The 24,507-nt window shown below is 40.2% G+C and overlaps 1 protein-coding gene across 1 annotated transcript; it reads right to left on the bottom strand.

Moving 5' to 3' along the window:
* Positions 1-22,558: 22,558 nt before the first annotated feature.
* Positions 22,559-23,512, bottom strand: LOC123952073 (olfactory receptor-like protein OLF3). The gene has a single exon (XM_046021311.1). It carries the CDS (start codon positions 23,510-23,512, stop codon positions 22,559-22,561), a length of 954 nt encoding a protein of 317 aa, XP_045877267.1.
* Positions 23,513-24,507: the final 995 nt, after the last annotated feature.

Below are 24,507 nucleotides of genomic sequence, written 5' to 3' on the forward strand. Positions count from 1 at the left end.
AAAGTAAGGGGGTGGAAAACAATTTACCATGTTAATGGACATCAAAAGAAAGCTGGGGTGGCAATCCTTAGATCAGATATATTAGATTTTAATCCAAAGACTATAATAAGAGATGAGGAAGAACACTATGTCATACTCAAAGGGTCTGTCCAACAAGAAGATCTAACAATTTTAAATATCTATGCCCCTAATGTGGGAGCAGCCAATTATATAAACCAATTAATAACAAAATCAAAGAAACACATTGACAATAATACAGTAATAGTAGTGGACTTTAACACTCCCCTCACTGAAATGGACAGATCATCCAAGCAAAAGAACAACAAGAAAATAAAGACCTTAGATGACACACTGGACCAGATGGACATCACAGATATATTCAGAACATTCCATCCCCAAACAATAGAATACACACTCTTCTCTAGTGCACATGGAACATACTCCAGAATAGATCACATCCTGGGAAACAAATCAGGTCTCAACCAGTACCAAAAGATTGGGATCATTCCCTGCATATTTTCAGACCACAATGCTCTGAAGGTAGAACTGAATCACAAGAGTAAAGTTGGAAAGAACTCAAATACATGGAAGATAAAGAGCATCCTACTAAAGAATGAATGGGTCAATCAGGAACTTAAAGAAGAAATGAAAAAATTCATGGAAACAAATGATAGGGAAAACACAACTGTTCAAAATCTTTGGGACACAGCAAAGGTAGTCCTGAGAGGAAAGTATACAGCGATACAAGCCTTTCTCAAGAAACAAGAAAGGTCTCAAGTGCACAACCTAACCCTACACCTAAAAGAGCTGGAGAAAGAACAGCAAAGAAAGACTAAACCCCGCAGGAGAAGAGAAATCATAAAGATCAGAGCACAAATCAATGAAATAGAAACCAAACCAAAACAAAACAAAACAAAAACAAAAACAACAGTAGAACAAATCAACAAAACTAGAAGCTGGTTCTTTGAAAGAATTAATAAGATTGATAAACCCCTGGCCAGATTTCTCAAAAAGAAAGGAGAAAGGACCCAAATAAATAAAATCATGAATGAAAGAGGAGGGATCACAACCAATACCAAAGAAATACAAACAATTATAAGAACATACTAGGAGCAACTATACGTCCACAAATTTGACAATCTGGAAGAAATGGATGCATTCCTAGAGATGTATAAACTACCAAAACTGAACCAGGAAGAAAGAGAAAACCTGAACAGACCCATAACCAGTAAGGAGATTGAAGCAGTCACCAAAATTCCAAAAAACAAGAGCCCAGCGCCAGATGGTTCCCAGAGGAATTCTACCAAACATTTAAAGAATTAACACCTATTCTGCTAAAACTCTTCCAAAAAATAGAAATGGAAGGAAAACTTCCACACTCATTGTATGAGGCCAGCAGACAAAGGCCCCACCAAAAGAGAGAATTATAGACCAATATCTTTGATGAACAAATTCCCACCAAAATACTAGCCAATAGGATCCAACAGTACATTAAAAGCATTATTCACCACGACCAAGTGGGATTTATTCCAGGGCTGCAAGGTTGGTTCAACATCCACAAATCAATCAATGTGATACAATATATTAATGTGATACAAAATATTAATAAAAGAAAGGACAAGAACCATATGATACTCTCAATAGATGCTGAAAAAGCATTTGACAAAATACAGCATCCATTCTTGAACAAAACTCTTCAAAGTGTAGGGAGAGAGGGTACATACCTCAATATCATCAACACCATCTATAAAAAACCCACAGTGAATATAATTCTCAATGGAGAAAAACTGAGAGGTTTTCTACTAAGGTCAGGAATATGGAAGGGATGTCCGTTATCACCACTGCTATTCAACATAGTACTAGAAGTCCTAGTCTCAGCAATCGGACTGCAAAAAGAAATGAAAGGCATCCGAATTGGCAAACAAGAAGTCAAACTATCACTCTTTGCAGATGATATGATATTTTATGTGGAAAACCCAAAAGATTCCACTCCAAATCTGCTAGAACTTGTATAGGAATTCAATGAAGTGTCAGGATATAAAATCAATGCACAGAAATCAGTTTACACCAACAACAACACAGAAGAAAGAGAAATTAAGCAATTCACAATTGCACTCAAAACCATAAAATACCTTGGAATAAACCTAACCAAAGAGGCAAAGAATGTGTACTCAGAAAATGATAAAGTACTCATGAAAGAAATTGAGAACACAAAGAAATGGAAAAATGTTCCATGCTCCTGGATTGGAAGAATAAATATTGTGAAAATGTCTAAGCTACCTAAAGCAATCTACACATTTAATGCTAGCCCTACCAAAGAAATGGAACAAATAATCCTAAAATTTATATGGAACAAATAGTCATAAAATTTATATGGAACCAGAAAAGACCCTGAATAGCCAGAGGAATGTTGAAAAAGAAAACCAAAGTTGGCGGCATCACAATTTCAGACTTCAAGCTCTATTACAAAGCTGTCATCATCAATACAGTATGATACTGGCACAAAAACAGACACATAGATCAGTGGAACAGAATAGAGAGACCAGAAATAGACCCTCAAGTCTATGGTCAACGAATCTTGGACAAAGCAGGAAAGAATGTCCAATGGAAAAAAGACAGTCTCTAAAACAAATGGTGATGGGAAAGTTGGACAACCACATGCAGAAGAATGAAACTGGATCATTTCCTTATACCATACACAAAAATAGATTCCAAATGGATGAAAGACCTCAATGTGAGACAGGAATCCTTCAAAATCCTTGAGGAGAACACAAGCAGCAACCTCTTCGACCTCAGCCGCAGCAACTTTTTCCTAGAATCATTGCCAAAGTCAAGGGAAGCAAAGGCAGAAGTGAATTACCGGGACTTCATCAAGATCAAAAGCTTTTGCATAGTAAAGGAAACAGTCAACAAAACCAAAAGACAATTGACAGAATGGGAGAAGATATTTGCAAATGACATATCAGAGAAAGGGCTACTATCCAAAATCTATAAAGAGCTTATCAAACTCAACACCCAAAGAACAAATAATCCAATCAAGAAATGGGCAGAGGACATGAACAGACATTTCTGCAAAGAAGACATCCAGATGGCCAATAGATACAGGAAAAAGTGCTCAACATCCCTTGGCATCAGGGAAATACAAATCAAAACCACAATGAGATACCACCTCACACAAGTCAGAATGGCTAAAATTAACCAGTCAGGAAACGACAGATATTGGCAAGGATGTGGGGAAAAGGGAACCCTTCTACACTACACTGTTGGTAGGAATGAAAGCTGGTGCAGCCACTCTGGAAAACAGCATGGAGGTTCCTCAAAAAGTTGAAAATAGAGCTGCCCTACAGCCCAGCAATCACACTACTGGGTATTTACCCTAAAGACACAAATGTAGTGATCCAAAGGGACACGTGCACCCGAATGTTTGTAGCAGCAATATCCACAATAGCCAAACTATGGAAAAAACTTAAATGTCCATCAATAGATGAATGGATAAAGACGAAGTGGTATATATATATATATAATGGAATACTATGCAGCCATCAAAAGAAATGAAATCTTGTCATTTGCAACAACATGGATGGAACTAGAGGGTTCCATCAGAGAAAGACAATCAGAGAAAGACCATTATCATATGATCTCCCTGATATGAGAAATTTGAGAAGCAATGTGGATGGTTTGGGTGGTAGGGAAGGAAAAAATGAAACAAGATGGGATCGGGAGGGAGACAAACCATAAGTGACACTTAATCTCACAAAACAAACTGAGGGTTGCCACGGGTGGGGGGTATGGAGAGGGTGGTTGGGTTATGGACATTCGTGAGGGTATGTACTATGGTGAGTGCTATGAAGTGTGTAAGCCTGACGATTCACAGACCTGTATCCCTTGGGCAAATAATACATTATATGTTAATTAAAAATAATAAATCTTTTAAAATAAATAAATATTTTTTAAAACATGCAGAAAAAATAAAATAAAATGCATTTTAGAAAAATAAAAATTTATAGTCTTATATTTTGTAAGTCTGTAATACTTTGGGCAGTAACTTTTTCATAAGCTATGAGAGGGAGTTTTTTCTTGGCATACAAATTCTATACATGGTTACGTTTGCACATAATTATTTTATCTTTGAACTCTTGCATGAGTGTGCTTATGGAGACATTGACCCAGGATGTGATGGCCAACCTAAAACAGAGGCCTCCATGCATGATGGCCAAGTAATGCAGTGAGTCACACACAGCCACATGGTCATAGGCCATCACTGCCAGTAGAACAAACTCAATCCCACCCAAGCCCAGGGAGAAAAATAACTGGGCTGCACAGCTCTCAAATGGGATTGCTGCGAGAATATGTATATGCTATAAGAAAATGCACCAGTTGGGGCGCCTGGGTGGCTCAGTGGGTTAAAGCCTCTGCCTTCGGCTCAGGTCATTATCCCAGGGTCTTGGGATCAAGCCCCGCATTGGGCTCTCTGCTCCGTGGGGAGCCTGCTTCCTCCTATCTCTCTGCCTGCCTCTCTGCCTAGTTGTGATTTCTCTCTGTCAAATAAATAAAAGAAAATAAAAAGAAAAAGAAAATGCACCAGTATCTGAGGAATGATGTTGTGGCATAAGAGATATCAATGAGGGAGAGGCTGTTGAAAAAGAAGTACATGGAAATGTGGAGTTGGCTGTCTAGTCTGATGAGAAGAATGATGAGGAATTTCCCCAACACTGTAACCATGTATGTGATCAAGAGGACAAAGAGGGACACCCATGTGTCCTAGTCACTGGATAGGTTGAGAAAATCAATTCTCTCACCCATTTCTGGTTTTCTATTCCATTAAAAATTGTCATAATTCCTAATCTGCAGAGAGAGTTAGATATATCAGAAGCTGTTAAAACAAAGAACCATAAAGGTAACTTCTTGTGAAACGTAGTGTATACCTCTGACCAGACTTAATCTGATGTTTCAGATCATTCATGATTGAAAATCGCAGGTGTAATCCCAACAGGCACTACATCCACTCTATCAGAGTTGGACCAGCACCTTCAAAAGGACATGAGGTGGTCTCAGGGAGACCCAGTGAAAGCCTGGAGATAATGCAGTGCAATTCTAGGAGCTCACATCTTATAAATTTACCTCAAGGGCAAGGAAAGAATGGTAGGTGACAACTGTATGTAAAGTGATAAATGATGAAGAAAATCTGGTTGGAGAACTTTTAAAAAACTACCTTACATATATCAACTAGACCCATCATAATGAAATGGTTGAATTTATTACAAAAGGAAATATTTGGAAGATTCAGACCCTTACAGAAAGATCTGGAATCAGAGACTCTAGATTTAAAATCTGATTTTATTTAGGAACTCTATTATTTTGGTTCAGTGATAAATTTTTATGAAACAGACACTGTTTCATAACTTACAAGTACATTTAAGCTGAAATGTAGGAAAACTACAGAGAACATCCTTGTGAACTGAGTGACAGTACTGCTGTAATAGTATAGCTATGACCATTAAGTTGACCTCTGTCTTGGAGGAAACTAACAAACAAGATTTCCCCATACATGCCCTCTGAAAATTCAGATGTAAATAATATTAGAGGCAACTTCTAATAGGTCTGAGGGCTTACAGATGACTGGGAAGCTTTGAGGACCTGAGGTCATTTGTCTTTTTGATAAACTTTGGTCTCTGGATTCAGAGGGATAGGATGGGCTAGGGAATGTAATTGTATCTTGTTTTTTTTCTCTCTCTCTCTCTCTCTCTCTTTTTCCATTTTCGACTTGTTACTATTAAGAATCTACCCTTTTTATATGGGACCCAAAGAAGGGAAGTAAGAGTATGGGTGCATAGACTTTCTCCAGACCAAAGAGGCAGGGAAAGCATGTGTTTAAGGACCCTTCTTCACTGGAAGAGAGGAGGATAAGAATTCACTTAGCTATATATTACAGTAGAGTTTTCTTCATTTTCTTTTGCTCAAGAAGTACTTTTTTAGTAGAACTACATAGTATAATATCAGTTTTGAAATTTAAACCAAACTGTTTCCTTTCTAGAAGCTTTTAATAGGACAGACTCATTCTCATTAGTACTCCATGCCTACCTATTCACTAACCAAATTTTCCTACAGTGTGCAAAATCAGGGAAAGCAGAGGATAAGGGGACAAGAGGGCATCAGGGCATAAATAGAGCTGCCTGCTCATCCCTGAACCCTTGGGGGTCCTGCTAGGGTCTCTGAGTAGGAAGATGAAGACTGTCTACAATCTCATTCTCTGTTAAAGCATAAACAAAACCAAACACGCACATAGTCCCCAAATGCCCATCTCTTTCATGGTTCAGCCACAAACATTTTCATAAACTCTGCTGGTATCCTCCTCTTAACCTGATCTCCCTGTTCAACTGTTCCTCCTCTTTGGCTCTATCATGATCCTTCCATCACCACCACCCCTCACTTGGCTTTTCTTCAACCATGGTCAGACCAAAAAAAATCTACTTGCCTCAAAAATGACATTCAGATTTAACTCTAAAAACAAAAACAAAAAAATCTGTTAACTGTTGTTGAATTTTAACAAATCTGCAACAGAAAGTAGATGTTTCTTTTTCCACTCATTTGGCAAACATTCGTGAAGTGCCATTGCTGCTAGATGCTGAGATTTCAAAGTGAATATTACACTTCCCTACTCTTAAGTTCATGTGGATGAAAAAGACATAGAACAGATTGTCATCCCATCACAATTCCCCTGTTCCAAGTATGAGCCACCTGGAGAACAAGCCAGCACATGACTCACTCTGCTCCTCTCGCCCAACCCACACATCTCTCTACTACAGCTCTTGTCTCATGACAAATGAACGACAGTGTCATATCTTAGGGAAACTATGAGCTTCATAGTAAAAACAATTCCTGCTTCAAATTTACATCTACTGCTGCCTGAAGCCTAAAGCAAGCTACTCAGCCTCTGGGAGCTTCACCTTTCTTCGTCTACAATATGTGCTCAATACAGATGGTTCGAAAGGGTGTTGGTAAAAATCAAGGAGTTGAAGGTCTAGTTGCTGCATGAGTGCCTGAACCAGGGCAGGTGTCCTTCATTTAGTGATGACATTCAGTATACTTCATGCTCTTGATCACATTTTGGATCTTATCCCTTCATTCATTCCCCTCTCTACCATCCTCAGGTTACTCTTGCACCTGAACGACTCCTTTCTTATTACAAAAAAAAAAAAAAAAAAGATGTTTTCCCCCAAAATGGAGAGAGAACTATATCCTCTGTACTTATTATTCTAAATCTTACTTTATTTCACATCTCAAACTTTTTCTGTCTGCTTTCTAAATTCATTTCCTTGTAACATTCATCCTGAGATCATGGAAATTTCTGCCCTTCTTAGAAAAAAGAACTATCAAATTAAAGATACTACTAAGTTGCTATCACTAATTCCACAGATTTTTTTTATTTTATTCTTCATTTTAACATGTTATGTATTTGCTTCTTCAAACCCTCCTGCTCCACTGCTGTGAAATTCTGACCAGTTCTGTGCTCACCAACTGTATTCTTCTATGTTTTTTTTCCCTTGAAAGGCTCGTAATTTCTAACAATAATCCCCAATCTGGTTCTGTTCTTTTTCTAACTTTTATTATCTCTAGTATTTATTATCATACTATGTGTTTTACAGCAAAGCATTTTATTAAAATAAGCTGTTAATACTCAAGTAACTTTCAGTGATATGTTAGCTGAGTATTTTTAACCCACCAAGGCTCTTATTCATTTCCAAAGACCACTGCCTTATTTCAAAATCATGAATATCTAAATACACCTTTTGTCCACACTCATAGAGTCCTTTTTGGGACTCATGGTAGGTAATGAAAATAGGCCTTTGGAAAGGCAAATGCAGGAGGAAACATGTATTCATCAGATGCTTTTAGCATGACCTGCAGTTAATATTATCACCTTATTACTTTGGGAGCGGCTCCATTTAAATTTAGTTGGGTTCCCATCCTGGCCTAGGGTGGAAAATGGACTCAGTGCCAGATGAAGACTTCAGACCTCACCGCTCCTATCAGAAAGCCAGAGCGTGGTCTTCTCAGATCTAACTGATTTGTAGGACCTGTAGCTCTCCCTGAACATGTATGTTTCACGGAGGTCAAAGAACAAAGGAGAATTGTGGGAATATTTGTTCCACTTGTCTGCATAATAAGATAAGAGAAACCTTTTAGTACAGAGGTAAGCAGGCAGCTGGTGTTCAAAACCAGTGTTGAACAATGACCACAGTTAAAAGCCATATCTGTTAAGCTCTTCCTCCTGCCCACTGGGTTTTGTGTTCTCTTCTGGGAATTTGTCCTAACTCTAGCTACTTTTCCTTCTTTGCCAGGTCCACAGTATCCCTTTAATCAACAACAAAAACCTATTTTACATTGTTTGGGTCCTACCATTCTCATACTCAACAAATCTGAAATCACATCTATAGGTTTTCAGTTACCATTGTCTGTTCACAAATAAACAATTCATGCTGCCTGCTAGAACATAGTATTAAAGAATGACCTACTCCTTGGTTCATCTCCCTTAATGAAGGACTTTTTCATGCCTGGGTTTTATAGATTATGGTGGATATAGGGTAATTAGTGACTATAACAATTGAGCACACTATGTGACTTAATAGGAAAGATGCCATAGAAATATTTCATGAATGATTATCTCCTTAAAGTATAGTTACTTATGCCTGAAATCTGTTACATTTATATAGAACATTGTCCTTTTAGTGAAATGTTTAAATATAAAATGATATCAAGTGGGAGGTTTAAATTATGAAGTACCAATTCTTATTGTGAACTATATGTAAATGGCATGATCATGCAGAAAGAGTTGCGGTAAGGTATGGAAAGCAAGACCAAATTTTGATAGTTGGAATATTATATTTTTAGACCTTAATTAAAACTACCTCCATGTGCCTTCTCTCATTATCTATTAGCTATATAAATATCAAGACTAAAGTATTTTTTTCTTCATAACAGAGAAATAAAAGTAGGCATAGACATTTCTCCCACAACTCCCATTACATGAGAAAATACACCCAATTTAAGTTAAATTTTAGTCAACCTTTATAAACTACTTAAAAAAGAAATGCATTAGTAATTCCATGGATATATTTTCTGGATTATAAAACTGATCTTTTTCAACATCTCTGCCTCTATAAATTCAACTACAAGTGTTTTTCCTATTGTTTCAATCCCTACCACCTGATAACATTTTCAGTTGAAAGTATATGTCACCTAAACAAGATGAACAGTGAACAATTCAGACAATGCTGCTTGCTGAACCCACGGAATGGGAGGAGACACCTGCAAATGACACTACAGACAAAGGGCTGATATGTAAGATCTATAAAGAACTCCTCAAACTCAACACACATGAAAGAGATAATCACATCAAAAAATGGGCAGAAGACATGAACAGACACTTCTCAAAAGAAGACATACAGGGGCACCTGGGTAGCTCAGTGGATTAAGCCACTGCCTTTGGCTCAGGTCATGATCTCAGGGTCCTGGGATCGAGCCCTGCATCAGGCTCTCTGCTCAGCAGGGAGCCTGCTTCCGCCTCTCTCTCTGCCTGCTTCTGCCTACTTGTGATTTCTCTCTGTCAAATAAATAAATAAAATCTTAAAAAAAAAAAAAAGAAGACATACAAATGGCTAACAGACACATGAAAAAATGTTCATCATCACTAGCCATCAGGGAGATTCAAATCAAAACCACATTGAGATACCACCTTACACCAGTTAGAATGGCCAAAATTAACAAGACAGTAAACAACAAGTGTTGGAGAGGATGTGGAGAAAGGGGAACCCTCTTACATTGTTGGCGGGAATGCAAGTTGGTGCAGCCGCTTTGGAGAACAGTGCGGAGATTCCTCAAGAAATTAAAAATAGAGCTTCCCTATGACCCTGCTATTGCACTACTGGGTGTTTACCCCAAAGATACAGATGTAGTGAAAAGAAGGGCCATCTGTACCCCCAATGTTCATAGCAGCAATGGCCACAGTCGCCAAACTGTGGAAAGAACCAAGATACCCTTCAACAGACAAATGGATAAAGGAAATATGGTCCATCTATACCATGGCGTATTATGCTGCCATCAGAAAGGGTGAATATCCAACATTTGTATCAACAGGGATGGGACTAGAAGAGATTATGCTCAGTGAAATAAGTCAAGCAGAGAGAGTCAATTATCATATAGTTTCACTTACTTGTGGAGCATAAGGAATAACACAGAAGACACTGGGAGATGGCAAGGAGAAGTGAGTTGGGAAAATTGGAGGGGGAGATGAACCATGAGAGACTGTGGACTCTGAGAAACAAACTGAGGGTTGTGGAGGGAAAGGGAGTGAGGGGTTGGGTGAGCCTGGTGGTGGGTATTATGGAGGGCACGTATTGCATGGAGCACTGGGTGTGGTGCATAAACAATGAATTCTGGAACACTGAAAAGAAATAAAATAAAAAAAAAAAACAAAAATGTACTGGCTTTATGTCAATGGGGTAGATAAAATTTAACCTTAGCTTATTCCTGCCTCTCCTTATCCTATGTCTGTCTTCTAACACTATAAACAAATACTTTCCTGCCATCTCTGTAACTCTGCACCAGGGTCTGCCTTCTAGTAAAATGGTCCATGCTCTAAAATTGTCCTTCCCAAATAAGTAAAAACAAAATAAAATAGCCCTCTTCTACCCCCATCTGAAAAAGAATGTCGTGAAGTCAAGATCTTAAGTCAAGTTAAGTGCATTTCTTTTTTTTTTTTTTTAAGATTTTATTTATTTATTTGACAGACAGAGATCACAGGTAGGCAGTGAGGCAGGCAGAGAGAGAGGAGGAAGCAGGCTCCCCGCTGTGCAGAGAGCCCGATGCGGGTCTCGATCCAGGACCCTGAGATCATGACCTGAGCCGAAGGCAGAGGCTTTAACCTACTGAGCCACCCGGGCTCCCCGCTCTGCAGAGAGCCCGATGCGGGTCTCGATCCAGAACCCTGAGATCATGACCTGAGCCGAAGGCAGAGGCTTTAACCTACTGAGCCACCCAGGCGCCCCGAGTTAAATGCATTTCTAATGGTTAGTTCAGGCAGTAATTTTTGGCAAAATCTGTAACATGTGGTACTTGGGAGTCATGGAAATGAGACATCTCCGATTCATCTGTCATAATTTATTGAACTCTGACCAGTATACCTCCAGATGGGCGTCCCTTCCATGCTGAGCTCACTAAGCTTTGCAGAATGCCTGAGAGAAAGGATATCACCCCAAGTAACAATATGGATTTTCAATGTAGTCCTTTTAGCTTTTTACCACACCCTCCCCAGACCTCTCTAACAGAACTGATAAGCCCTTGAAAAACTATGAGCAACTTCTCATCTAGTAAGACAAGAAGCATGACCCACAGACAAAATCTAACAAGTACTAACAGAATCTTCACTATGCTGTGCTCATAGACAGGATCATTCCTTGTGGTTCGCTGGAGATGTCTGCAGTTGCTGCTGTCCCCATTTTAAATCATTTTTAATTGCATTTAGTTTCCATTGCTACTTTATGGACACACACTCCAAAATACTCGATTAAACTCTGTGAACATGGACATAGTTAGGCCTTAACACATGGGTTTCTTTTCTACTTGCACTATTCATTGCCACAATACATTTTCCTGCCCCAGTGAATGCTTTATACACTTGAAACTATCCAACTTTCCCCACTTCTTTTGACTGGCTTCTTCAAGAAATTATCTTTGCCTTCCTTATCTACATTATGAAGGGAAAATTATTGATTTTAACAGACTAGGGAGGTTATGTGCCACATGGATGGGCAAAACGCTGGATCAGTCTCAAAAATCCAATCTGAAATACAGGCTTATGAGTAAGCCTACTACCCATATACCCCCCTCATTCATTACATCAATAATGCCAATACAACTAAGGGGGGAAAAGCTTTTTCTACTGTGAAAGTTTATGCATGTCTTTTGCAAACCTCCATCAAGTCTTACCATATTGGGTTCCTATTTGGAGTCCTCTACAATTTCATGACAAGAGATGGATATTCTAAATACAGAGACAAAGCACATGAAGTTCAATCCCACAACCTACAGTCATGTTTTGTCTCATGCTGCTCAAAATACATAAGAACAATAACTTCACACACTTGACTATCAATATAAATGGCTCTTAAATTTATAGGATGATTCATCTGAGCTGTGGCCAAACACTTGGTTGTATATACTTAATATATCCAACATGGGCAGAAATATTTGCACCAACTTAATGTTTTATATTTTAATGGTTTTATATCCTCAGAAAGCAATCAAGGGGCACCTGGGTGGCTCAGTGCTTTAAGCCTCTGCCTTTGGCTCAGGTCATGGTCTCAGGATCCTGGGATCGAGCCCCGCATCAGGCTCAGCAGGGAGCCTGCTTCCCCATCTCCCTCTGCCTGCCTCTCTGCCTACTTGTGATCTCTCTCTCTCTGTCAAATAAATGAATAAAATCTTAAAAAAAAAAAAAGGAAAGCAACCAGTTTGCTACTTTCCTTCTGGATTTGGTGCCTGGTGTTTCACATAATCACCAAATATTGAGGCTCAGTTTCTCCGATATATGAAATCCTCAAATCACCCTGATGACATATTTTATCATGATTTCATTCAATAAATGTTCAGGTTCTTTGTATGACTTGCCCCCAGCAATGAGACTACAGCAGTATAATTCCCTCAATCTATACTCTTTCCACAATTCAAATCCTATAGCCCAATCTAGAGGAACTAACCCCAAAAATGAGAGCTGGGAGACCTCAAGTCTAGCCCCAGTTCACATTCTGAGTATTGCAGAACTTTGAACAATCCGCTTACTCATCCTACGTTTCCTAACACTGAAAGGAAAATTAAAATACTTGGTATACAAACTCTTCAGGAAAATTGAGAAAAGAGACTTCATGGTTACTAACAATTCATCTTTTTTGGAAATTTAATAGACTCCTACTACATATTCATGAATATTAATACCTATCATTTTACAGATCTGGGCTTGTCTCCTCGGTGTTCCCCAAATATGGTGAAGAAGTACTCCTGAGTACCTTCAGTTTCTTTTTTTTTTTTAATTTAAATTCAATTCAGTTAATATACACTGTATTACTATTCTCAGAGGTAGAATTTAGTGATTCATCAATTGCATATAACACTCAGTGCTCATTACATCAAGTGCCCTCCCTAATGCCCATTAACCAGTTATAGCTACCCCATCCACTCACCCATCTCTCTCCCAGCAACCCTGTTTATTGCCTATAGTTAAGAGTCTCTGGTTGTTTGTCTCCTTCTCTGTTTTGTCTTATTTTTCCCTCCCTTCCCCCATGTTCATTTGTTTTGTTTCTTAAGGTCCACATGTAACTGAAATCATATGGTATTTATCTTTCTCTGACTTATTTCACTTAGCATAATACCCTCTAGTTCCATTCACATGGTTGTAAAAGGCAAGATTTCATTCTTTTTGATGGCTGAGTAATATTCCATTATATATTTATACCACCTCTTCTCTACCCATTCATTTCTTTTTTTTTTAAATATTTTATTTATTTGACAGAGAGAAATCACAACTAGGCAGAGAGGCAGGCAGAGAGAGAGGAGGAAATAGGCTCCGTGCGGAGCAGAGAGCCGGACATGGGGCTCGATCCCAGGACCCTGGGATCATGACCTGAGCCAAAGGCAAAGGCTTTAACCCACTGAGCCACCCAGGCACCCCTACCCATTCATTTCTTGATGGACATCTGGGCTTTTTCCATATTTTGTCTATTGTGAACATAGCTATTATAAACATTAGGGTACCTGAGCTCCTTTGAATCACTATGTTTGTATCCTTCAGGTAAATGCCTAGGAGTGCAATTGCTGGGTTGTAGAGTAGCCCTCTTTTTAACTTTTTGAGGAACCTCCATACTGTTTTCCAGAGTGGCTGTACAAGTTTGCATTCCCACCAACAGTGTAAGAGGGTTCTCCTTTCTCCACATCCTTGCCCACATCTGTTGTTTCCTGAGTTGTTAATTTTAGCCATTCTGACTGGTGTGAGGTGATCTCATTGTGGCTTTGATTTTTATTTCCCTGACATTGAGTGATGTTCAGCATTTTCTCATGTGTCTGTTAGCCATTTGTGTGTCTTCTTTGGAGAAGCATCTGTTCATGTCTTCTGCCCATTTCTTGACTGGATTATTTGCTCTGTGGCTGTAGAGTTTGATAAGTTCTTCATGATTTTAGATACTAGCCTTTCATCTGATAAGTCATTTGCAAATATCTTCTCTGATTTAGTTTTGTTGACTGTTTCCTTTGCCATGCAAAAGTTTTTTATCCTGATGAAGTCCCAATAGTTCATTTTTGCTTTTGTTTCCCTTGCGTTTGGAAATGTGTCTAACAAGAAGTTGCTGTAACCAAGGTCAAAGAGGTTGCTGCCTGTGTTCTTTTTCTAGGATGTTGATGGATTCCTGTCTCACATTTAGGTCTTTCATCCATTTCAAGTTTATTTTTGTGTATGACATTAGAAAGAGGTCAGTTTCATTCTTCTGCATGTGACTGTCCAATTTTCCCAACACTATTTGTTGGGAAATATCCATGGGATATTTCTTCCTGCTTTGTTGAAGATTAGTTGACCATAGAGTTGAAGATCCATTTCTGGGCTCTCTATTCTGTTCCATTGATCTATGTGTCTGTTTTTGCGCCCACACCATACTGTCTTGATTATTACAATTTCTAAATATTAATCATCTTTTTCTGCATCTCCCCATCTCACTTTCTCTCTGTGTGAATACGTAATTCAGATATGAGAACCCTTAGAACAGAAATGTACCTGAGCCCCCAGCTTCAGGAAGGCAGAATAATATTATGAAATATGTCATACCATTTAGGATGAGAAGACTACAGCATCCATAGGTCACATCTATGATCCAAACTCCCTAACAAGTCAGTTAACAGGTCAGATCAGTTCTATTTTTGTCCCTCTAGACACCCCAGTGTATATCCGCCCTCTGTTGGTGCATCCATTAGAGCTCTCAAGCATTGGTTAGTGCTTGACAAATAGATATATCTACTTCAATCTAAGTTTGTGTTAATTCGAAGAATGCTTCCCTCTGACAAAATCATGGACCAGAGATATGAAAAGTCCCAGACTCTTTGCGCTCCTAGCTAAGTACCCACCTAGTTTAAATTGTGAGGGAAACAACTGCTAGAAAGTTCACACATACCCCAAAACTGGCTCCAACATAAACCTGGTGAGGTGCAGCAGTGTCTGAATTAGCAATGTGGGGCTGACAGACTCCCCTCAGGAGCTTTATGCATTAGAGTATCCACCACTGTTATCCCTCCCAGTTCAAAAGGGCAGGACATCCATGCTGCCCTTCTTGTCCCTTTGAAACCGTTCTTTCTCATCCTCCTCAACCACAGTAACCTCCTAAAGCCAAAGGCCATTCTAAAAAGCCAGAGATTCCAGATGTCTAAGGTTCTAGGATATTCTATAACCCAAACCTGACATTCAGCATTCATGCCCCTATTCTACTGAGCAGTGATTAGGTCTGCAACAAAACTTGTGAAAAAACAGTCATTCCCTTTGGCTCCAGAATACCTCATCTCTCTTTATGAACACAGGAGCACTGTGCCTCATTCCCAGGGGATTTCACCAAACATTTAAAGAAGAATTAATACCTATTCTCCTGAAACTCTTCCAAAAAATAGACATGGAAGGAAAACTTCAAATTTATTTTATGAGTCCAGCATTAACTCGATCCCAAAACCAGACAAAGACCCCATCAAAAAGGGTAATTACAGACCAATATCCTTGATGAACATGAATGCAAAAATTCTCACCAAAATACTAGCCAATAGGATCCAACAGTACATTAAAAGGATTACTCACCAAGACCAAATGGGATTTATTCAGGGTTGCAAAGTTGGTTCAGCATCCACAAATCAATCCATGTGAAATGATACATTAATAAAAGAAAGAACAAGACCCATATCACACTCTCAACAGATGCTGAAAAAGCATTTGACAAAGTACAGCATCCTTTCTTGATCAAAACTCTTCGAAGTGTAGGGATAGAAGGTACATACCTCAATATCATCAACGCCACCTACAAAAAACCCACACCGAATGTCATTCTCAATGGGGAAAAACTGAGAGCTTTTCCCCGAAGGTCGGGAACACAGCAGGGATGTCCATTATCACCACTGCTTATTCAACATAGTACTAGAAGTCCAGACAACAAAAAGAAGTAAGACATCCCAATCAGGAGAGAAGTTAAACTTTCACTCTTTGCAGATGATATGATACTTCATGTGGAAAACCCAAAAGACTCTACTCCAACACTGCTAGAACTCATACAGGAATTCAGTCAAGTGTCAGGATATAAAATCAATGCACAGAAATCAGTTGCATTTCCATAGACTAACATCAAGGCAGAATAAAGAGAAATTAAGGAGCCAATCCCATTTACAATTGCACCCCAAACCATAAGATATCTAGGAATAAACCTAACCAAAGAGGCAAAGGATCTGTACTCAGAAAACTTTATAAAGTATTCATGAAAGAAATTGATGAAGACACAAACAAATGGAAAAATGTTCCATACTCATGGACTGGAAGAACAAACATTGTGAAAAAGTCTATGCTACCTAAAGCAATCTACACATTTAATGCAATCCCCATCAAAATACCATCCATTTTTTTTTTAAAGAAATGGAACGAATAATCCTAAAATTTATGTGGAACCAGAAAAGACCCCAAATAGCCAGAGGAATGTTGAAAAACAAAACCAAAGTTGGCAGCATCACAATTGCAGACTTCAAGCTCTATTAGAATGCTATAATCATTAAGGCAGTATGATACTGGCAGAAAAGCAGACACATAGATCAATGGAACAGAATAGACAGCCCAGAAATGGACCCTCAAGTCTACGGTCAACTACTCTTGGATAAAGCAGGAAAGAATGTCCAATGGAAAAAAGACAGTCTCTAAAACAAATGGTGTTGGGAAATTTGGATAGCTCCTTGCAGAAGAATGATACTGGAACATTTCCTTATACCACACACGAAAATAGATTCCATATGGATGAAAGACCTCAATGTGAGACAGGAATCCATCAAAATCCTTGAGGAGAACACAGGCAGCAACCTCTTCAACCTCAGCCGCAGCAACTTCTTCCTAGAAACATCGCCAAAGTCAAGGGAAGCAAGTGCAAAAATGAACTACTGGGACTTCATCAAGATCAAACGCTTTTGCACAGCAAAGGAAAGAGTCAACAAAACCAAAAGACAGCTGACAGAATGGGAGAAGATATTTGCAAATGACCTATCAGATAAAGAGCTAATATCCAAAATCTATAAAGAACTTATCAAACTCAACACCCAAAGAACAAATAATCCAATCAAGAAATGGGCAGGGGAGATGAACAGACATTTCTGCAAAAAAGACATCCAAATGGCCAACAGACACATGAAAAAGTGTTCAACATCACTCAACATCAGGTAAATACAAATCAAAACCACACTGAGATGCCACTTCACAGCAGTCAGAATGGCTATAATTAACTAGTCAGGAAATGACAGGTGTTGGCAAGGATGCAGAGACAGGATACCCTCCTATAGTGTTGGTGGGAATGCAAGCTGGTGCAGCCACTCTGGAAAACAGTATGGACATTCCTCAAAAAGTTGAAAATAGAGCTACCCTCTATTGAAAATTGAACTACCTTAATCACACTACTGGGTATTTACCCTAAAGATACAAATGTAGTGATCCAAAAGGGCACAAGCACCCGAGTTTTATAGAAGCAATGTGCACAATAGCAAAACTATAGAAAGAACCTTGATGTCTATCAAGAGACAAATGGATAATTAAGAAGTGGCATGTGTGTGTGTGTGTGTGTGTGTGTGTGTGTGTGTATGCAGTGGAATACTATGCAGACATCAAAATCCCCCTGAAATCTTGCCATTTGCAATGACATGGATGCAACTAGATGATATTATGCTCAGCAAAATAAGTCAATCAGAGAGAGACAATTATCATAAGATTTCTCTAATATGAGGAATTCGAGAGGTAGGGCTGGGGGTCTAGGGGGAATGGAGGGGAAAAATGAAACAAGATGGGACCGGGGAGGTAGACAAATCATAAGAGACTCTTAATCTCAGGAAAGAAACTGAAGGTTGCTGGAAGGGATGGAGGTAGGAAGGATGCGGTGCCTGGGGTGTGTACATTGGGGAGGTTACGTGCTATGGTGAGTTCTGTGAATTGTGTAAGACTGATGATTCACAGACCTGTATTCCTGAAGCATATAATACATTATATGTTAATAAAATAAAACTTAAAAAAATAAACATAAGTGAAAATGTAGTGCCCTGGTATGGGATGTTTCTGGGGCAAAGCAGAGAGGGGGACAGGGAATATACGGGAACTCTCAGTACTTCCTGCTCACCTGTGCTATGAATCTAAAACTGCTCTAAAGAACACAATCTCCTCTAAAGGAAAAGATATAAAGTATTTGAGCATATTCCAGCTTCCATTTAGGCTGTAAAAACCTGGAAAGAACAATGCTTCCCTCCTAAAACAAGAAAGGTTAACCCACAGAATCATAGCTATTCTCAGAATCATCAGAGAGCCGGGATTACAGGCAACCCCAAAGCATGAAATCTCAGGGAGGATCGGCACATCCATGGAGAGAGAGGATGTGCGCTCTTACTCACCTGGCCAGAGCCTGGTGGTAAACAAGACCAGCAAACAAGTCCATGAGAATGGCCTTAACAAATGGCTAAAGTTTGAGGGTGGGTTACTAGGAGCATAGAATGGCTGAGAGCCACAGCAAAAAGAGGAGCGCCCACCAGTCCTCAAGATTTTCTCCACACACTTGGGACAGCGCCGCAAGGATGTTCAGGGAAAAGTGGAGAGCAGAGAAAGGCTCCTTCATGGTGCAGGTCTGGTGAAGGCACCACAGCTGTGCAGCAGGAGAAGGCATGCTCTGGGCACAGGCTCTGCCTGTATCCTGGAACAAAAGCCTGAGCCACTGGGGGAAGGGCAGCAAACTGCTTCCCTCAGAGACAGGTGGAGACTCATTACCAAGGGAAGAGAACAGAAAACAAAACAAAACACTCTTTCTCGAGGGTCCTTGGGACAGGAAACCACTCTGTTCAGCCATCTCCTCGGGCTGCAGAGGTGGAAAGAACACTAAGGAGACCCCAACCCTGAGACACAGGGGCAAAGGATGTGCCTGAGACTGAGAAAGAGCCAGCACAAAGGCACAAAGCACCCCCACCCCCACCCCAGGCCAGCAGGATTGAGGAACAAGTGGGCCAGGGGGCAGGAGCAGCCTGTGCACAGATGCTCTCTCTACATGCAGCCTCACAGCAGAACCTACAAGTCAGGGTGCTTCAGCGACACTGGGAAAAGCCCTCCAAGCCCCGGACACCCCACACTGAGCACAAGTCCTGATACAGAAACTCAATTTGTTGGTAGAGGGGGATGGTCACAGCAAAACAAAACTCAAGCCCCACTCAACCCCTGAGTGCATGGACTCCCACACTGTCCTCACCAAGCAGGACCACAGCATGGACAGAAGAGATGTGCCCATTTCAAGGCATAATGCTACGTATCGTGGTTTATATCCTACACTCAAAATACTCAGTTGCCCGTCCAAACGAAAGGTCCGAGGAAAAGGCAAAAAAATGTCAGTGTCATTGAACAAAGGAATTAACAGAACCAGAATCAGATGTACTTGGTTATAGGAACAATCACACAGGGGTTTTAAATAACTTTCACAAATAAGTTTAAGGATCTAGGAGAAGAGATGGATGGACAGGGTCATAAGTGCATGAGAATTTCCATAAAGATTGGATGCCGCATAGAGGAATGAAGTAAACTGGCTGGATATGAAGAACACAGAAACAGAAATAAGTTTGCTTATGAGTTGACTTGGTTGAGCTGAGAAACAATCAGTGAACATGGAAGCAGAGGAGCAGGACCAGAGAGGTCACCCGCGCTGCTGACCTTGGAGAGGGGGGAAGAAGGGGCGACTGCAAAGGCATGGGAGATGGCCAGCAGAGTGATGCTGCGATGAACAATGAAGAAGTGTCAGAATATGTCCACCGGATGCAGAAATGAGTGAACAGCATCTTCACATTTTCCTTCTTTGTGTTTCATAGGTACACTTGATTTTTTACTGATTTTCTGCTTCTTTCATCTCTTTCTCCTACCATTTAAAAAAAAAAGATTTTATTTATTTATGACACAGAGAGAGAGATCACAAGTAGTCAGAGAGTCAGGCAGAGAGAGAGGGGAAAGCAGGCTCCCAGCTGAGTAGAGAGCTGGATGTGGGCCTCGATCCCAGGACCCTGAGATCATGACCTGAGCCGAAAGCAGAGGCTTAAAGCACTGAGCCACCCAGGTGCCCCTCTCCTACCATTTTACATATAGTTGTTCATGGCGGTAAAATTTACACTTTACTCCATGAATTACATAATATTTATCCCAGGTAATGAGGTTTTAGAGGGGGATGCAGTCCATGCCCCCTTCCATACCTGGAACTGCCATCCAGCAGAAATGTAATGTCCCTCTGAAATCTCTTTTAAATCATGCGACTTGACTTGACTTTTCTCTTTCATTCAGATTCCTCTAATGTCTCAATAGTGTCACTGGAGCAGTCAGCTAGCTGGTCTCCTGTCCTCTAACCTCTTCTTCCTCTGAATCATTGGCAAGAGTAGTAATTCTAAGATGTAAATTTTATCAAGTCATATCCCTGCTTAAAAATCCTTGCTAGTTACACATTGATATTAAAGTTAAACTATAATTTGGCATTCAGTGCCCTTTGTTTTCTGACCCTCTTTACCTGCCTGTTACATTGTCACTATTTCCTCTTCTTCTCTGCCCAGCAATCATGGCTTTAGGGAATTTTTGAACTCTTGTGCTCTCATCCAGCTCTGTATTTTTCACCGGCTGATCTCTTTTGGGTTGTCATCATTTCAATAACTGGTCTCCAGCTAAACCTTTTCTGGTTCTTTCATACAGGAAGAGTTCTGCAATCACCCCCAAAGTCTTACTCTAACTACTCTACCTCACTAGGGTACAAGGACCAACTAGGGTCCTGTTGTACATGGGAGGAGAGATGGGAGAAGGTGTTCAATACAGAGACAGAAGGAGACAGTCCATAGCTACCCTGATTCATCTAATGCATATAAAGTTGTCTTATCTTTCTTTGGCTTTGGCTGAGGAATCTGTGCTTTCTAAGATTCACTACTTCTTTTACATTTTATATATTATATATAAATTTATGTGTTATTCTGCATAGAAAGTCTAGGAAAAGAGTTAATACTTGTTTCAGAAATAGGATGGTTTTAACATTTAAGTGGTACTCCTTATATATGCAATTAATTCCTCTCAAATTGTTTGTAGTGCCCCAGATGTGGCTTTTCCATGGCTTTGCCTTGTACAAACACTTTTAGTTATATTCCTATCACTCTAAAGCAAGATGTTCAGTTGATGCTCCTCTCCTGAGGTACCTCCCACACTCAAACAAGATGCTATGTGCACAGGCAGCAAGTCCAGCAAAAGGACATCTTAGCAGCCTTGATAGCATCTCTTTCCTCAGAACAGGGACTCACACAGATACTGGATGTGGATACATATGCTGTGCAGTATTTGAGTCTAAAATGTGAAAATGTGATTGTGGCCTTTGTGCTATGAACATTGGGGTACACATGGAAAGAGCCAAGATGCCCTTCAACAGATGAATGGATAAAGGAGATATGGTCCTTATATACAATGGAATATTACTCAGCCATCAGAGGATGAGGGATGAATACCCAACTTTTATATCAACATGGACAGGACTGGAGGAGATTATGCTAAGTGAAATAAGTCAAGCAGAGAAAGTCAATTATCATATGGTTTCACTTACTTGTGAAGCATAAGGAATAACATGGAGAACATAAGGAGAAGGAAAGGAAAAGCAAATTGGGGGAAATCCGAGGGTGAGATGAACCATAAGAGACTGTGGACTCTGAGAAACAAACTGAGGGATTTGGAATGGATAGGGTAGGGAATGGATTAGCCTGGTGATGAGTATTAGGGAGGGCACGTATTGCATGGAGCACTGGGTGTGGTGAATCTTGGAACACTGGAAAAATAAAATAAAAAAAAAAATGTGAAAATGCTTTTCCCCCAGTAGAAACACAGTAACCTCATACAAAATTTGGATGAGTAAGAACCAGTGGTCCAAAGTAAGATCCATGAGTAGGTCCATAATTACAAACAATGTAACAAATCAAAACAGCAAACAGTTCTCTCAGCCCATAGGAGTGGAGATTGAGTAAGGGCGGGAAGTCCAATTACAGCTGTGCTCAACTTCACCGAACATGCTGTGGTGACATAGAAATACACCCACACTCCACACCCCAACCCAACCTCCAGCCTCCTGCCCAGCATCACCAGTACATGTACCGTCATCTCCTTCCTGGTTGCCAAGGCAATGCAGATGATGACTGCCATATATGAGTCAAATGGAAAAAAACACAGACAAAGCTTCTTTCTCTAAGTAATGCTCGGGACTCATCAAGTTGCCAGTTTTGATGTTAACAGAGATAATTGCCCTAGTAGTTTCTGCCAGGCCCCCTTCACCTCCTTATTCCTTACACTATAAATCATGGGGTTCAGCATGGGCATTAAAATGGCATAGAAGACAGAAATTAACTTCTCCTGAAGGACAGAGGGGCTGGAGCGGGGCTGGATGTAAGTGAAAATGGTCATGCCATAGCACAGGACAACCACTGTGAGGTGAGAGGCACAGGTGTGGAAGGCTTTCTTTCTTCCCTCTGTGGACTGGATCTTTAGGATGGTGGAGATGATCTGGAAGTAGGACAGGAGAACCAGGCAGAAAGGTGTCATCAGCAGAACAATGCTAGAAACCATGATTGCAATTTCGTTGGAGGAGGTGTCCACACAAGCCAGTCTGACCACAGCTAGGAGTTCACAGGATATGTGATCAATATACTTGTTTGTGCACATGGGCAGCTGAAAGGTGATTACAGTCTGTATGAGAGAGTTAACAGAACCACTGACCCACGATGTGATGGCCAACCTAACACAGAGGCCTCCATGCATGATGACTGAGTATCTCAGGGGGTTACACACGGCCACATAGCGGTCATAGGCCATCACTGCCAATAGAACAAACTCAATCCCACCCAAGCCCAGGGAGAAAAATAACTGGGCTGCACAGCTCACAAATGGGATTGCTTTATGTGCTGCAAGAAAATGCGCCAGCATCTGAGGAACGATGCTTGTGGCATAAGAGACATCAACGAGGGAGAGGTTGGTGAGAAAGAAGTACATGGGAGTGTGGAGTCGGCTGTCCAGTCTGATGAGAAGAATGATGAGGAAGTTCCCCAGCACTGTCACCGTGTATGTGATCAAGAAGAGGACGAAGAGGGACACTCGTGTGTCCCAGTCACTGGACAGGCCGAGGAGAATAAACTCTCTCACCCATGTCTGGTTGTCTGTTTCCATTAACAAATGTGAAGATTATCAGTCTGCAGAGAGTCAGAGAGAATAGAATCTCTTGAATTAAAGAACCATAAGAATAACTTCTTAAGAGAATACACATCTTAATGATCTGCCACAGCTAGATATTTTTGATCATATGGGCCAAGATGATAGGCTTGATCCTAATACCCGTTGTGTAAACATGGGCCAAAGTTCAAGGACAACCCTACCCATATTTAGTGTGCAAAACATGATGAAATGTATAAATAAATTAGAAAAGAAGTAAATAAGGCTGGTGTCTCATGGAAAAATCTGGATTTAAAGGACCTGTATATGAATCTTACTTTAATGACTTAACAGAGATGAGATCGAGTTAGATATTTAAACCTCTACGTACAAAATGGGCAACACTGCATAACTCACAGGCATGTTTAAGTTCAAGTGTAGATAACTATGGGGAAAGTACTTCATAAACTCTACTGGCAGTAGCACTCCGTTTATGGGTATGAGTGATAGCAGGAGCCCCACTCTGGCAGAGACAGACTAACCATTTCTGTGTTCTCCTCTCATATCCTGTCCACAATTTCAGACATAAAAAAAGGGAAGCAAAACCTTTAGTAGATTTGAAATCTGGAAGGTGGGAAAATATGGGTCTTTTGAGAATTTGGTGTCTTTTGTCTTTGGAAGGAGAGGCAGAAGAGTGGTCGTTTTATCTTGTTCTTTTCATTTTGCTACCCTTTTTTCTCCACTCATTCTGACTTGCTGTGTATTTTTCTACAACTCCAGCTCTTGTGTGTGGTCTCAGTAAAAAGGACAGTATGTAGGGCACCTGGGTTGCTCAGTGGGTTAAGCTGCTGCCTTCAGCTCAGGTCATGATCTCAGGGTCCTGGGATCGAGTCCCGTATCGGGCTCTCTGCTCAACAGGGGGCCTGCTTCCCTCTCTCTCTCTGCCTGCCTCTCTGCCTCCTTGTGATCTCTTTCTGTCAAGTAAATAAATAAAATCTTAAAAAAAAAAAAAA

Source organism: Meles meles, chromosome 10 (genome assembly GCF_922984935.1).
Source record: "Meles meles chromosome 10, mMelMel3.1 paternal haplotype, whole genome shotgun sequence".
In the NCBI taxonomy this organism is placed as follows: Eukaryota; Metazoa; Chordata; class Mammalia; order Carnivora; family Mustelidae; genus Meles; species Meles meles.